Source organism: Balaenoptera musculus, chromosome 11, assembly GCF_009873245.2.
Source record: "Balaenoptera musculus isolate JJ_BM4_2016_0621 chromosome 11, mBalMus1.pri.v3, whole genome shotgun sequence".
Classification (NCBI taxonomy): Eukaryota; Metazoa; Chordata; class Mammalia; order Artiodactyla; family Balaenopteridae; genus Balaenoptera; species Balaenoptera musculus.
Genome location: NC_045795.1, coordinates 55,015,515 through 55,032,168, shown reverse-complemented (window position 1 = coordinate 55,032,168; position 16,654 = coordinate 55,015,515). Strand labels below are relative to the sequence as shown.

The 16,654-nt window shown below is 41.1% G+C and overlaps 1 protein-coding gene across 3 annotated transcripts in view; it reads right to left on the bottom strand.

Annotated features, from left to right (window-relative positions):
• Window positions 1-3,705: 3,705 nt before the first annotated feature.
• The window catches only part of STAC (SH3 and cysteine rich domain), a 101,128-nt gene continuing 88,179 nt past the window's right edge, over window positions 3,706-16,654 (bottom strand). For 2 of the 3 annotated variants that reach the window (XM_036870750.1, XM_036870749.1), the window contains exons 9-11: window positions 13,313-13,364; window positions 13,081-13,218; window positions 3,706-5,474 (exon numbers count right to left, since the gene is read on the bottom strand). In XM_036870750.1, the coding sequence (XP_036726645.1) occupies window positions 5,376-5,474; window positions 13,081-13,218; window positions 13,313-13,364 (289 nt within the window). In that variant the 3' untranslated portion in view covers window positions 3,706-5,375. The remainder of the gene's footprint in view (window positions 5,475-13,080; window positions 13,219-13,312; window positions 13,365-16,654) is intronic. The other variant, XM_036870751.1, reaches the window with a different exon arrangement.

The window sequence follows — 16,654 nt, the reverse complement described above, 5'->3', positions numbered from 1 at the left end:
ACAATGGACACCGCAGAAATACAAAGCATCACAAGGGACTACTACAAGCAACTCTATGCCAATAAAATGGACAACCTGGAAGAAATGGACTAATGCTTAGAAAGGTATAGCCTTCCAAGACTGAACCAGGAAGAAACAGAAAATATGAACAGACCAATCACAGTAATGAAATGGAAACTGTGATTAAAAATCTTCCAATAAACAAAAGTCCAGGACCACATGGCTTCACAGGTGAATTCTATCAAACATTTAGAGAAGAGCTAACACCCATCCTTCTCAAATTCTTCCAAAAAATTGCAGAGGAAGGAACACTCCCAAACTCATTCTATGAGGCCACCATCACCCTGATACCAAAACCAGACAAAGATACTACAAAAAAAGAAAATTACAGACCAATATCACTGATGAATATAGATGCAAAAATCCTCAACAAAATACTAGCAAACAGAATCCAACCACACATTAAAAGGATCATACACCACGATCAAGTGGGATTTATCCCAGGGATGCAAGCATTCTTCAATATATGCAAATCAATCAATGTGATACACCATATTAACAAATTGAATAATAAAAACCATATGATCATCTCAATAGATGCAGAAAAAGCTTTTGACAAAATTCAGCACCCATTTATGATAAAAACTCTCCAGAAAGTGGGTATAGAGGGAACCTACCTCAATATAATAAATGCTGTATATGACAAAACCACAGCAAACATTATTCTCAATGGTGAAAAACTGAAAGCATTTCCTCTAAGATCAGGAACAAGACAAGGATGTCCACTTTTGCCACTATTATTCAACATAGCTTTGGAATTCCTAGCCATGGCAATCAGAGAAGAAAAAGAAATAAAAGGAATACAAATTGGAAAAACAAGAAGTAAAACTGTCACTGTTTGCAGATGACATGATACTATACATAGAGAGTCCTAAAGGTGCCACCAGAAAACTACTAGAGCTAGTCAATGAATTTGGTAAAGTAGCAGGATACAAAATTAATGCACAGAAATCTCTTGCATTCCTATACACTAACAATGAAAGATCAGAAAGAGAAATTAATGAAACAATCCCATTCACCACTGCAACAAAAAGAACCTAGGAATAAACCTACATAAGGAGGTAAAAGACCTGTACTCAGAAAATTATAAGACACTGATGAAAGAAATCGAAGATGGCACAGATGGAGAGATATACCATGTTCTTGCATTGGAAGAATCAATATTGTGAAAATGACTATACTACCCAAAGCAATCTACAGGTTTAATGCAATCCCTATCAAATTACCAATGGCATTTTTTTACAGAACTAGAACAAAGAAATCTTAAAATTTGTATGGAGACAGAAAAGACCCTGAATAGCCAAAGCAATGTTGAGGGAAAAAAACGGAGCTGGAGGAATCAGACTCCCTGACTTCAGACTACACTACAAAGCTACAGTAATCAAGACAATATGGTACTGGCACAAAAACAGAAATATAGATCAATGGAACAGGAGAGAAAGCCCAGAGATAAACCCAGGCACCTATGGTCAACTAATCTATGACAATGGAGGCAAGGATATACAATGGAGAAAAGACAGTCTCTTCAATAAGTGGTGCTGGGAAAAATGGACAGCTACATGTATAAGAATGAAATTAGAGCACTCCCTAACATCATACACAAAAATAAACTCAAAATGGATTAAAGACCTAAATGTAAGACTGGACACTACAAAACTCTTAGAGGAAAACATAGGAAGAACACTCTTTGACATAAATCACAGCAAGATCTTTTTTTGACCCACCTCCTAGAGTAATGGAAATAAAAACAAAAATAAACAAATGAGACCTAATGAAACTTAAAAGCTTTTGCACAGCAAAGGAAACTATAAATAAGATGAAAAGACAACCCTCGGAATGGGAGAAAACATTTGCAAATGAATCAACGGACAAAGGATTAACCCCCAAAATATATAAATAGCTCATGCAGCTCAATGTTAAAAAAACAAACAGCCCAATCAAAATATGGGCAGAAGACCTAAATAGACATTTCTCCAAAGAAGACATACAGGTGGCCAAGAAGCACATGAAAAGCTGCTCAACATCACTAATTATTAGAGAAATGCAAATCAGAACTACAATGAGGTATCACCTCACACCGGTTAGAATGGGCATCATCAGAAAATCTACAAACAACAAATACTGGAGAGGATGTGGAGAAAAGGGAACCCTCTTGCACTGTTAGTGGGAATGTAAATTGACACAGACACTATGGAGAACAGTATGGAGGTTCCTTAAAAAACTAAAAATAGAATTCCCATATGATCCAGCAATCCCATTACTGGGCATATACCCAGAGAAAAACATAATTCAAAAAGATACATGCACCCCAATGTTCACTGCAGCACTATTTACAATAGCCAGGTCATGGAAGCAACCTAAATTCCTGTCAACAGGCGAATGGATAAAGAAGAAGTGGTATATATATACAATGGAATATTACTCAGCCATGAAAAGGAACGAAATTGGGTCATTTGTAGAGACGTGGATGGACCTAGAGACTGTCATACAGAGTGAAGTAAGTCAGAAAGAGAAAAACAAATATCGTATGTTAATGCACACATGTGGAATCTAGAAAAATGGTACAGAAGGAACTGGTTTGCAAGGCAGAAATAGAGACACAGATGTAGAGAACAAACATATGGACACCAACGGGGGATAGTTGGGGGGAGTGGGATGAACTGGGAGATTGGGATTGACATATATAGACTAATATGTATAAAATAGATAACTAATAAGAACCTGCTGTATAAAGATTAAAAAAAAAAAAGACTCTGGTAGGTCATAGCAATCTTTGTTCTTGCCATTTCCACAGACAGGCAGGAGGAGAAACAGAGTGATGGCTCCTAAAATCTGTGTGTGTGTGTGTGTGTGTGTGTGTATAAGCATCCATGTCAATCTGTGCTGTAAGGAACATCTTGTTTTTTCTCTGATTATCTGCATGACTCCAGATCTTTAAGGAGCACTAGACATCTTGCATTTGGAGGGTTAACCTCCTGCCAATATTTGATGTTTGCAAAAACTTATGGGCCACACTGTGCAGAAAGTTTTTTTTCTCCTTTCTAATGCTGGCTCAAATTACAAAGTCCCTGTTCCAGTTATCTATTTCTGTGTAACAAATTACTCCCAAACTTAGTGACTTAAAAAACATATTTATCTTGCTCATAAATCTTACACTTGGGCATGGCTCAGCCAGATGATTGCTGCTCTGTGATGTCTGGGTTGTTCTCAGCTGCAGAAATGTGTGGTCCCACACTGGTTTCTCTCCAGCATTGCGGCCTCAGCGTAGATAAACTTACATGGCGGCTCAGGGTTCCAAGGGGGTAGTGTTCCAAGAGATCAAGGCAGAAGCTTCAGGGAGTTTTTTGACCTAGCCACGGATGTCATGGAGAATCACTTCTGCTGTAGTCTACTGGCCACATAAGACCAGCACAGACTCAGTGTGGGAGGGGCCTAAACAAAGTCAAGAATATCAGGAAGCAGGGATCATTGAGGGGATCACCTTGGAGCCTGGCTACCGTAGCCTCCTTCTGTTCAACTTCGAAAGGAAAACTGATTTTTTAAAATACAAATGAAATTTGCACAGGATGTAACAAAACTGTACCCAAAAGCTTCAGTGGATATTCCACCAGAAAGAAGAGATCAGGACACATGTTTTCTATGCTCTTTCCAGCCATTGTGTTGTCTTTATTAAATGGAATATTGAATTAGAGGCAAAGAGTGTTTGTTTTCTGGCGTTCCATTTATGGAATGGCAGTCATGTTATCCACCCTGGCTCTCGAAGAATCCATCTTGATTCTCTACACTCAGTTTTGCACGTTGTATCAGAGAGGGAGGAAATTCTGGATGCTGGCTTTAAAATGAGAGTAAGGCATCCAAACTACTGTGAAACCAGCAGCCATCCCGTCTCAGCTCCCAACTTCACACTGAGCAGTAACAAAAGAAATAAACGGAGACTAATGATGCTTTGGTTTGGGAAATAATGCTTACATGCACAGGATGCATCCACTTAAGTCTTTTAAAAACCAATTGCTCTAATGATTTTATTGCTCCGTAACAAAATAAACCAAACTGACATTAATTCGAAGGTCATTGTGAATTGAAGTTTAACTGCATTAATGACTGATAAGATGCAAGTTTGAATGCTAGGAGGAGGCTTGAGGAGGAAGGCATCACAGTATATTGCATTCTTGTAAACATTAGTACAAATACAGAGTAATAGAGATTCCTCTAGTTGATGCTTAATAGGCCCCAAGTTCCTCTGCTTTCAGAGGGATGAAGCATTAAGGATTATTTTCCACTTTATGTATCTGCTGGGGCATAATATTCTGCCCTAAAGAAGAATGGATTCCTATTTGGCTACTTTTCTCCTAAGATGCTGTTTCTGGTTCTCCTCCGTGTTTCTGGTTCCCGGCAAGGTGGGCTCAAACTCCCTTCAAAAGGGAGTCCTACAGGACGGCAGGAGGGGAAACTGTCCCCAGACAGAGGATGTCAAATGAAGATGAAGCACTCATGGAGACTTTTTTCCACATTCACTTCCCCAGCTCCATCTCCTTGGGGAAAGGACTTCATAATTGAAAGGGCTGTATAATCATCCATAACTAAGAGCTCTTTGCCCCACCTTACCCCACTGGGCCCACTGTTTCCTTCCATGCCTCATATCCTGCCTCCGTCACCTTTGTCAGTAACTAGAGTAGCAGGAGGGACTGCCTGACAGCAATTTTGGGGCAGATCAGGTCTTTGCAGTTGGTGCCTCATCAACGTATCCCTCACATCTAACGCACGCCACCAGGACTTATTCAGAAGCCAGAGAGACAGCTCGATCACAGTGAGGGGGGCTTGCGGGGAGTACTGGGGGCTAGGAAGTAGGGCTTCCTGATGCTCTGCAGAGAGACTGCTGGGGGCTTAGATGTGATGATGCTGATTGGTCGGTACTGGGGACAAAGGTCTGGAACCAGAATCACACTTGGCTACGTGGATCTGAGCGTCAACCGGGGCCACTCCACAGACCGGAGCATCCTCCAGCGGGTTAACTGACACCACATGGACAGGGAGGGAGTTGAGTCCTGGGGGACGGCGGTGGTTACCGCCTGCTGGGTACGGCACTCGGCTCTGCTGGCCGACTCTCTCAGCCTCACCCCCATCTCTGGGCAGCCTGGGTGTGCTGTGGGAGGCGCCTCCTGCCTTGTGGCTGTTCCCCCACAGTCTCAGACCCTTGAGTCTTGTCTCACTGTTTCCTGGGTGGCGGGTCAGCGCGGCAGCTCCTCTGAGTTAACACAGTGTGAGGTGAGGCATCACCGCAGTTTGCCGACTGCAGAAGGAGGAGGGGCCAGCAATCAGACGTTTTCTAGAACGTCGAAGGGGACCAGACCTTTCTTCTTTCCACTGAGGACTCTGATAAAGCCGTCTTGTTCTTCTTCAGAAGTCACACAGATCTGGAAAAAAGGAAGAAAAAAAGAAACGTGTCAATGGGAAAGAAGCTAGAACCCGTGGCTTGAATCACCGCTGGTTGAAGTCAGTGGAACACCAAATTGGAAAAGGGAGACTGGTTTAGGGAAATCGTGCCTCGGTGAGAAAAATATTTGATAAGAAATTAAGCAGTGCCCTGGGTTTGAAACTAGGTCCAGGCATTGAATGTTTTCTGAGATTCAGCTTTATGAATGAGGATCAGTAAAGCAGGATTGATGATTCTGGGTCCCCCTGAAGAGTCCCTGTGAGGACAGAATGAGATAATGCTTATCACAGAGCCTAGCATGCGGCACGCAGTGAGTCCTCAATATATTATTTTAAAATCCAAAATAATGGTTACCATGTAGCAGGCTCCTGTCATATGCCTGGAAGTTTATACATATAATGTCAGGAAGTCAAAGGAAGCTATTTCATTCTTGGTCACAAGAAAATAGATGCTATCATCTTGCATATTCCAGAGTAAGACCTCCTATGCTGGACTTAAAAAAGGAGGTGGTTAAGATCCATTTGGGTATTTTGTCATTCACCACTAACAGGCCATTGCAGGGCGTGTAAGGGTGGCTGAGGCCAGCTGTCAATGAGAAGCGGTTTTGAAGGGCTGTTCGTGTGCTGTGAGTTTCTCCTGCTGAACCTGCTTCCAAGGGTGGTGAGTTTTGTCCCTGGTTGGACTGCCTAGAAACAGAGCATGAGACAGGAATCCTTGTGCAAGTGACTTGCTGTGGGAGTGCTCTCGGGAGGTGGGACGTGAGGAAAGCAGGATGGGGCAGGAGAAGGAGCTAGGCAAGGGTGTGGTCTCAGCTGGAGGTGAACCTCAGCCTGATCCCACAGCGAGCGCCGGAGCGTTAACTGTGTCATAGGATTGACCCACTTTCAAGCAAGGGGTCTGGCATTTTGGACCCCACGTTAGTCCTTGGTCACTGGCTGACCTGCGGAGTGAGAGGCGTAACTCTGGTGAGGCAGCTCTTGTTCCACCAAGGGGTATTCGCTGGAGAAGGGGCAGCTATGAGTTGTTAGTCGCTGACATAGCAGCTGCAAGATGCGTGCACACACCTAGTGAAGGGGATGTAGGCAGGGCACCAACAGAAATCAACAGAGAGGGTTCTTCTTTTACACAGAATAAAGAGCTTTATGATTAAGTGTTAGGATACTTAAAGAGCTTGATTTGTGACTCCTGAGGCTTGGGGCACACAATGGACTGGTATCTGATTTATGTTTCAGAAATCTACTACCTGCTGGTTAAGTGCCCGTCTTGGCTCAGTTCCATTTTAGTCCTATCTGGCTAAAGTCCTTCAGTCTAACCCACTTCCGGGAGCGCATATGCTGATAATGTCTGTTTCCCCCTGCATTGCCTCCAAGCTCGTTAACATTTAAATATGCTGCCACTTAGAGCAGAAGAACAGTCATTTTATTTAAAAAGATTTCTTGCCTAGCATTCTTAGACTCAGTCTTCCCCTCAAAATACCTGTGAAAAGATAGGGAGTTGGAGGTGGGGAAGAAATGTCAAAATACTGAACGCCCAGACTGACAGCCATTCCAGAAGCTGAAATTTCCATAAGATCTTTGGAGCTGAGCTCAACTGATGACAGAAGCAAGTTGTGCTGCTGGACCAAGGATAAATCTACCAGCCTAAAAGATGACGCAGACCTTGTTGGTTGATGTCAACAGTCATTACTGCCCCCTTCCCATGCAGCAGAGTCCGGACTTCTGTTCTGTTGTCTATCCTTACCCTGCAGGACTCAGGTAAATCCTAATTGGTCCAAGTCTGTTTCTATCCTCCTTGCTAATGATTCTTAGTGATTCCCATGGGACTTAGTTCCAGCCAATGAAACAGTATGGAATATCTGCTCGGAAACTTCTGGGAAGGGTTGCTTTCCTCTTAAAAGAGATGCACTAGGAAGAAAATCTCTTTCTTGTTCTGGCAAGGATTCCTGGAGTGGCTGCAGCCATCTGTGACCACTAGGGCAGGTGGCTAACATTTTAAGCATAGCAGAACAGAGGGGTGGAGGAATCTAGATCCCTCCCTGATCATGGGATCAAGCTGCGGAATTACGAATCCAAGAACTGCCCTGTATCCAGACATCTTATTATATGAGTAAAATATACCTTTTGCGGTTGACTCAATTGGAGTTTTGTGACTTGAGATATGTATTAGTTCACTTCTGCTGTCATAAATTACCAGAAATTAGTGGCTTCCAACAACACAATCTATTATATCACAGTTCTCTAAATCCTATGTCTGGTGGGCTTGGCCAGTTTTCTCTGCTCTGGGTTTCACAAGGCCAATGCCAGGGAGTCAGTAGGGTCCTATTCCTTTCTTTCTCTTCTGTTTCTCTAGGAGAGACTCCAATTCCAGGCTCATTTAGGTTGTTGCCGAATTCAGTTACTTGTAGTTGTAGGACTGAGGTCCCTGTTTCCTTGCTGGCTGTCAGCCAAGGGTCATTCTCAGCTGCTAGAACCCACCTGAAGTCCCTGACTTGTGGTCCCTTCCTACAGCTTCAAATCCAACAAGGGTGGGTTGAGTCCTTCTCACACTTAATCTCTTTCTGACCTGCCCTTCTGCCTCATCTCTCTTCTGCCCTCATTTGCTGCATCTCTCTTTCTCCAGCCAGTTACATTTCACTGCTTTTAAGGGTACAAATGATTAGATTTGGCCAATGTAGACAATCCAGGCTACCTCCCTGTCACGTGGTCAATAACCTGCAACATAATCACATCTGCAAATTTGCTTTTACATAGGAAACAAATCCAAACAAATCTGGATTTGTTTCCTATGGTGACTATAACAAATTACCACAAATTTTGTAGATTAAAACAACACAAATTTATTATCTTGCAGTCTTGGTGATCAGAGTCCCCAAATCAGGGTGTCATTAGGTCTGTGTTCCTTCCAGAGGCTATAAGAGAGAATCTGTTTCCTTACCTTCAGCTTCTAGAGGCCACCTGCATTCCTTGGCTCATGGTCCCTTCCTGCATCTTCAAAGCCAACAGCACAGCATCTTCAAATCCCTCTCTTTCTTCCTCTCTACTTCTACTGTCACATCTCCTCTGACTCGGACCCTCCTGTCTGCCTCTTATAAGGACCCCTGTGATTACATTAGGTTTACGTGGGAACCTACTTAACTTAAAGAAAACCTGCTGTAGAGGAAAGTGGGCTGATTGGGAAGAAAATACTACAAAGAAATAAACACTAAATTAAGATCAATGTTAGAAGTGATGAAAGCCTGAATCAAACTTCAGAAAATTAAAGTGAAGTGCGGGACTATCTTGAAACATTCTCCTAGGAAGAAGTGAAGTGATAAAGTGGGAAGCAATAAAGAGATTAAAACCATAAGGGAAATACGATAAAACAGAGATGATTCAACTGAAGCATTATTAAGTCCCTGAAGGAAGAAGCATTAAGATCAAAAGGCAAAGGACCAACTGGGGGAAACGTTGGCCACACATGATAGATCAGGTGTAAATATCTTTAAAGGATAGAAAACTTTTTCAGCAGTGTAAGAAAACAAGAAAGTACATAAACAGATTATTCATAAAAGAAGTACAAATGCCCAATACAAATGTGTTAAAACCTCAACCTCTCTAACCATCCAGGAAATGAGGATTAACATGAAATATTATTCACTTATCAAAACGACAGATATCGTTTTGTATGATATACAAATATGTAAAAAATAGTAACGTTCAGTTCTGGCAAGGATGTGGTAACCTGAATATTCTCATAAACAGCTGACGTGGGTGTAAATTGGCACAAATGTTTGGGAGGCAATTTGGCAGTATGTATCAAGAACTGTAAAAACTGTTTATCTGTTTTCCTGTAAATTCTAAAGCATATCCTAAAGAAGTAATCAGAGTTATAAAAAACAATTTAGGTTTAGAGGTGTTCATTGCAGTTATCCATAATAGTTTTTTAAAAACTCTGAATATCCAATCATAGAGGAAAACTTAATACATTCTTGTACACCTACACTAGGGGGTGGCAAAATTTTTCTGTAAAGGACTAAATAGGAAACATTTGCAGGCCACGTGGTCTCCACTGCAATGACTCAACCCAGCTGCTGCGGTGTGAAAGCAGCCGCAGGCAACGCAGGCAATACACAGATGAATGAGTGCAGCAGTGTTCTAATAAACTTTATTTTAAAAACAGGGCCAGACTGATCCATTGGTTATAGTTTCCCAGCCTCTGATCTACATGATGATGTGTTATACAACTGCTAAAACATGTGTTTTGATAAACATTTAATAACTAAGTTTAAAAAAAAGTTGCAAAACTAAATATAATATGATATCAAAATAAGAATTAGAAGAAAAGTCTGGTGGGAAATAACACGAAAGTATTTATGTCGATAGTCGCTTGATGGCTGAATTACCTGTGATCTTTATTTTCTTCTTTGTAATTTTTGAGGGTATTTTCCAAATTTTCTCCACAATAAAAGCATTTTAGTTTTATTAATCTAAAAATGATTTATCCATTTTTCTTTAAAGCTTTTATAGAACACAAGAATCAATTAAAATAGTTCTCTGGGGATGACGGAACTATGGATGAATTAAAACATAGTTTTATGGTGTTCAAGTTGATTTAATAAGGATAGTTTTTAAATTTCAAAAATGAAGAAAACATACTCGTGTCAATGCAAACTCTAGGTGTGTTCACAACAAAAAGATAACTTAATTCTATCTGCAGCAAAAGTTCTGTGAAAAAATAATGTAATAATTGTGAGACAAATTAACCCCAGAGGCAGAAATTTAATCAAAGAGATGCATTACATTTGTTTTCAGGATCTAATTTCTTCTACTTCCCAGCTAATGACCATTTGTCTCTTTATATTTTTAGAGTTTAAATATCATGCTATTTTCTGATGTTTACTAGGTAATTTTAGGTGGCACTGGCCACTGTAGATGGATTTCCCATTTAGGCTTTTCTCTGAATGATGATGGCAGCAAGGGTAATGACCCCGCTCAGCACCCACGGTGGTCAGGCACTGTGCTGGTGCTTTACACAGGTGATACATGTAACTCTCACCTCCATGTCAAGAGAGAGACGCTACTATGCCAATTTCACAGATGAGAACATTGACTTTCAGAGATGACTTTGTCAAAATCACACAGGATATAGATCCATTTCTGTATGATACTGGAATCTGTGTTTTGCTACTACATTAGACTCCCCTCAATCAACAAACATGTTTTGAACTTTTACACCTAAAATAATTTAAGACGTTAAAGTGGAGACAAATTTAAAAGTTTTTCTCAATAATAGATTTTTAAAATGGAATTTTCTTTCAGAGGGCTGATATTTTCCAAAACTTGGTAGCCACATTGATGACAAAGATCGAAAATAGAGATTTGTATAGGAGTAAAGAGATCTCAGTGCCTTTTGTTGACCCACATGTAATTGGAAATAAAAATGCCTTCAGTTGCCAAAGAACTACTATAGGACTTAAAAGTGAGAAATGGAAATGAAGGTCATTCTCAAATTTTAGCTTTGATCGGAACACCTGGGACGTCTGTAAAAAAGGCTGATTCCCTGCCTTTGCCCTGAAAGTTTCTGCTTCAGCAGGTGTGGGATGGAGTTAGAAATCTGCATTTTCAGGGACTTCCCTGGTGGCACAGTGGTTAAGAATCCGCCTGCCAATGCAGGGGACACGGGTTCAAGCCCTGGACCGGGAGGGTCCCACATGCCGTGGAGCAACTAAGCCCGTGCGCCACTACTTCTGAGCCTGCGCTTTAGGGCCCGCGAACCACAACTACTGAGCCCGTGTGCTGCAACTACTGAAGCCCGTGCGCCTAGAGCCCGTGCTCCACAACAAGAGAAGCCACCACAATGAGAAGGCCGCACACCGCAGCGAAGAGTAGCCCCTGCTCGCCGCAACTAGAGAAAGCCTGCGCGCAGCAACGAAGACACAACACAGCCAGAAATAAAATGAATAAAAAAAAAAAAAAAGAAATATGCATTTTCAGCAAGCTCCCAGGTGATTCTGATTCACGTGGTGCAAAGACCACACCTTAGAAATACCAGGCTACACAAATATCAGGGTTACAGCCCTTCCTAAACAATTACGGGTAGATTCATGCGGTTCCAGGTTCAGGCCGAAATGCTGTGTTGTGTCTCAAGCATGTCTAATTAAAGATGCTGGGTTGTTTGTCTCACCCCAACCCCAGCAGGTTGTCAGTTCAACCATGAGAGTGGAGAATGTGAGTTCATTCCCAGAAAAATTTTTTTTGGGGGGAATATGGCCAAGGGATTGGTAGAAGTCTTTGAGCAGCTGTTCTGCTTCTGGAAATTGATCAACTTAGGCAAATTTTAACTTGCCTTCTGCTTTCACTGATTTGTATTTTAATAACATAAAACAATGTTTAATCTCACATGGGGAAGCACAAGATTATTCTGAGAAAAAAAAAAAACAAGCTAGCAAAATTATGTAATAATGCTTTGCCAATAAAGATGAACATCCTTCCCGAATGTATTTCATTCAAAAGACTTCCCAGATTTTGTAACAGGAAGGATACAGTGGGTAATCTTGGAGAAGTTTGAAACACTGGTGTGGAATCCAGCTGGGAAAAGTCCCATTTCCTTTGTGGGATGTTTATGGCATTAGAAATGGGGTCTCAGTCTGATGAGGGTGATTCCATTGCCTGTAATCAAGAATGACTCAGTAGGGCTTCTGTATGAGCAAGAATTTGTTTCCAAGGGCCCTTCTGGTCCTAGTACACTTGCCCTGAGGACACTTGCTTCCCTGGGAACCAAACTATGCAAAAGGCACTTGACATTCCCAGTTTGTTCCACATTGTCCAGGGCACATGGCTCAGTGGAAGGCACTGACTTGAAGCTTGCAGACCTATCTTTAAGTTCCAGCCTGGCCACTTACCAAGTTTTTGCCCCTTAAGCAAGGCACATCACCTCTATGAACCTTTTTTTTTTTTTTTTTTATAGAAAGAGGAGAGGAAGGGAAGGCTGTTTTTTTTTTTTTTTTTAAATTTATTTATTTATTTATTTATTTTTGGCTGTGTTGGGTCTTCGCCTCCGTGCGAGGGCTCCCTCCAGTTGCGGCGAGTGGGGGCCATTCTTCATCGCGGTGCGCGGGCCTCTCACTGTCGCGGCCTCTCCCGTTGCGGAGCACAGGCTCCAGACGCGCAGGCTCAGTAATTGTGGCTCACGGGCTTAGTCGCTCCGCGGCATGTGGGATCCTCCCAGACCAGGGCTCGAACCCGTGTCCCCTGCATTGGCAGGCAGACTCTCAACCACTGCGCCACCAGGGAAGCCCTCTATGAACCTTTGTTTCCTCATTTATAGGCCATGTATAGAAGTTCAAAAAAATGTAGGTACATAAGCTCTGTAAATAATATATAATCTATATGTTTGGTTCCCAGGGAAGGCAAGTGAGCTTCCTAACATTTTGGTTTTGCATGTTTAGATCCTCCTACACTAATATCATTGGACTAAGAATATCTTTTCTCAAAGTGAATACTTCGCTTGTGACTCCACTTATTCAGACTTACATGTACTGCTATTTGTCAAAATGACTGTTACTCTGTTTTGGTCATACTTGGTATGAGTTTGTGTGCTTTACTCACCTGATTCTCTTTCAGTGTTATCTGCCCCTGTTCCTTACACCCAATGAAGGTTCTAACACATTTAAAAATCTTCTCATTTTGTTGTACTCTCTGAACAAAGTTGGCTGGAAAGAAGCCAATCCTGTCTTGAATTTTCCCCTGAAAGGAAAAAGGAGGCATGCATCCACAATTGTAGCATTCATTGTGATTATATTTACCAAATGACTTTTCGTAAAGAAAAAGAAATACTTACTTTCCACCAGTCTTCATTGGAGTCCTCTAGAAGAGTAATCATGTCTCCTGGCCTAAAATGAAGAAGGAATGAGTTGGGTGGGGAAGTAGAGGGGGTAAAAGAGAAAAAGATGGTCCTTTAAAGTCAGAAGTGGTAGCTTTTCACTTACACAAATAATCCTAAAATAAATAGGACTAAAATAAACATGACTTTTACCTGTTCTTCCCACCCATGAAAATAGCTTTGTTAGATACTGAAAGCAAGTGTAATTTCTGTGCTGTATTTTAAAAATAATCTTTGGCTTTATTTTTATATTATACGTAGATGATCATCTTTGCATTGAAAAATACCTCTAAAATTTGGAAGTCTGAAATATGAAAACTGGAGTTTTTTCATATTCTGCCCCATAATCCTCCTCCCATTGCCCAGAGGTGACCATTGTGAATGGTTTCCTGTGCCTCCTTCTGGACCCTTTTTCATGCACTGACATTTATATAGAGATATAGATGTATTGGGCTGTTTCTTTTGTTTACTAATGACATCTGGAATGAGACATTATCTTTATTATCAGCTATGTCTTCTCAGTACCTTCTTGAAACCATTTTTACTTAGTTCCACTTCCCTTGTCTGCCACCTTTTATGCTGGTATAATCTGGAATTTTGTTTTAGACTTGTGTGTGTGTCTGTTATATCCTTCATCAAGAATTACTTGGTTTAACTGAAGAATTACATAATGTTTTTGCTCTTGGTATTGTTGTAGATATGGTGATTACTTGCCACTTCTTATTTGATTTTCACATCCACGTGTGTGTGTGGATGTGTCTTTTCATTCCTTCTCTGCACCTAATGACACTTTTACAATCTGAAGATTGTACTCTTTTTCAACTTGGGAAAATCTTGTCTATTTTTTTCACTGTTTTCTCCCATTCATTTTTCTCTCTTCTTTCTTCCTGGAATTTCTATGCAACACATGTTGGACCTGCTGGATCAATTATCTATATCTTTTGTCTTTCTTACACATTTTCTATCTTAAAAAAAAAACTCTGTTTGGGACTTCCCTGGTGGTCCAGTAGTAAAGAATCTGCCACAGCTAGAGAGAAGCCCGCACGCCGCAATGAAGAGCTCGTGCGCCGCGAGGAAAGATCCCGGATGCCGCAACTAAGACCCGATGCAGCCAAAAAACACAACAACAATAACAACCCCTACCCCCCCCAAAAAACAACTCTGTTCTAAAATTTTTCTCAATTTAATCTTCTTAATTGCTTAATGGGCTTGTCTCTTCTAATATTTATTATAATACTGAGAATTTAAAAAAAAATTGAATTTCCAAGCATTCTGTATTATTTTCTGAAAGTTTCCTTTTAACATTTGTCACTTTATGTTATGGATGGAATAGTATGATGGATCATTCTGAGGATATTATTATATATTTAAAACAATATTTCTTCCCTTTATTGAATGATTCGTTTCCACTAGGATTAGTTAGCCTGTTCTTTATCATATTACTTTACTTCTCCTTCATATCAAGGGATTTTCTCCAACACCTGTTTCTCGGCTGTCTCTTTATATTCATGACTGAAAACAGAGGGTGTGAATCGCTGGGCAAGTTTCTCTGCTATCACATACATCTGTATCTGCAACGTATGAGGGTCAATTTCAGGCTCTGCTTAAGAGAGCAGGGTGTGTCAGTTGATGCATCTCATCTTTGGATGCTTGAGAGTACAGCAGACAAGCAGTCTGGAGCCTCCTACCACCACCCCAATGGCTAAAACAAGGGCGGCTGTCTTAACCCCGGGGAGAGAGAAGGTTAGATTATTTTCCTCTAAGTAGAGCTATCTTTTCCTTCCCTCCTGCTCTCTAGAAGCTCTGGAGGTCCAGAATTATCTCAACACAATTCTTTTTCTTTCTCAGTCTTTTGTGCCCACACAGGAGCCCTCCTTGGGCAGGGGTTCCCTTTCTTTAGAGTACAGGTAATGGTTTAATTCTAGAGTCAAACACCATTGCTGCCTATTTCTCATTCTAAGTAGTAACACGGTGTTATGAACACTGTTGGGACTCTGTATCAGTTATATATTGCAATGATAATGCTGTGTAACAAACAGCCCCCAAACCTCAAAGACTCACTCACATTCTTGGGTGTTGGCTGCTGGCTGGGATGACTGGGTTGATTTTGCCTTATTCCATGTTTCTCATACCCCAGAAGGTCAGTTTGGACTTTCATAGCATTGCCAGGGCAGCAAATGGAAACGTGAAAAACACATAAGACCTCTATGGCCTAGGCTCAGAACTGACACATTTTCATTTCTGCCTCATTTTATTGGGCAAAGCAACTCTGCAGTGAGAGGAACTGTAAAGTCTCATGGCAAAGGGTATGGATACAGGGTTGGTGAAGAACTGGGGCCATTAATACAATTCAGTCACCAAGACATCATCATGCTCTTTAATGAACTTGTTGTGAATTCAGTGTCTCTTCTGTGCTCTTACATTTAAAGTTGTTTTTTTTCCTGAGCATCCTTTGGTCTCTGGTCATCTGCCTTGTTCTCTATTTGCTGTAGTCTCCCAGGAAACTCCTAAGATTTTTTGGTCTCTGATAGTGTTATTTCTTATTTTCTAGTACTATGATGGATGTATTCTTTAAAAAATATATTTTCTGACATCTTAAGGGATTGGAGCAAGAAGGGAAGTAGATTTGTGTGCTCCTTTTGCTATTCTGGTTCAATCTCCTCTGCTGTCATTTTCAATTTTCAGTTAATATCTATCTTCTTAGGGGATTCCAAATACAACAGGCTTGTTGCACCTGAAGCATTAAACACAACTGGCATTTTGGTATTTCAACAGTCACAGTATCATGCTGATGCCACACAAAGTGAGAAGGCTGAAAATCACTCTTTTCTCAGGTGAGGGATTTAATTAAGCAGCAAGGATAAAAGTCAATGTAGAAAAGTCCTTCTAGCTCCAGCAGTTTTTATTTAGCCTAGTAACCTAAGAAACCATGTGTTAGCAACTACAGTGACTTTGCTGATGGTTCGGTAGAAATTGTTAAGTAGGGAATCAAGGTTGGAAGAGGCGACTTTTCTAAGGGTGTAAAACAGTGCTGCCTGAATCCAGCTTCTATTTTTATGGTCTAGAGAGTCAGTCTTCACCATGTCCAGATGTGGACAGTCCCTGAGCCCATGACCTATGTTAACTAAACCACACATTAGAAGAAGGCACTCATTGGAATACAAGCTATAATTTTATGAGAAAGACCAGACATCCTGACATCCTGACAGCGTGATGGGGTTTCTGTCTTTTCCTATAAAAGAGCACTGCCAGCATCTAAAATTCCTTGGTGAGTGAGAAGAATTACATTCATCCCTTTAT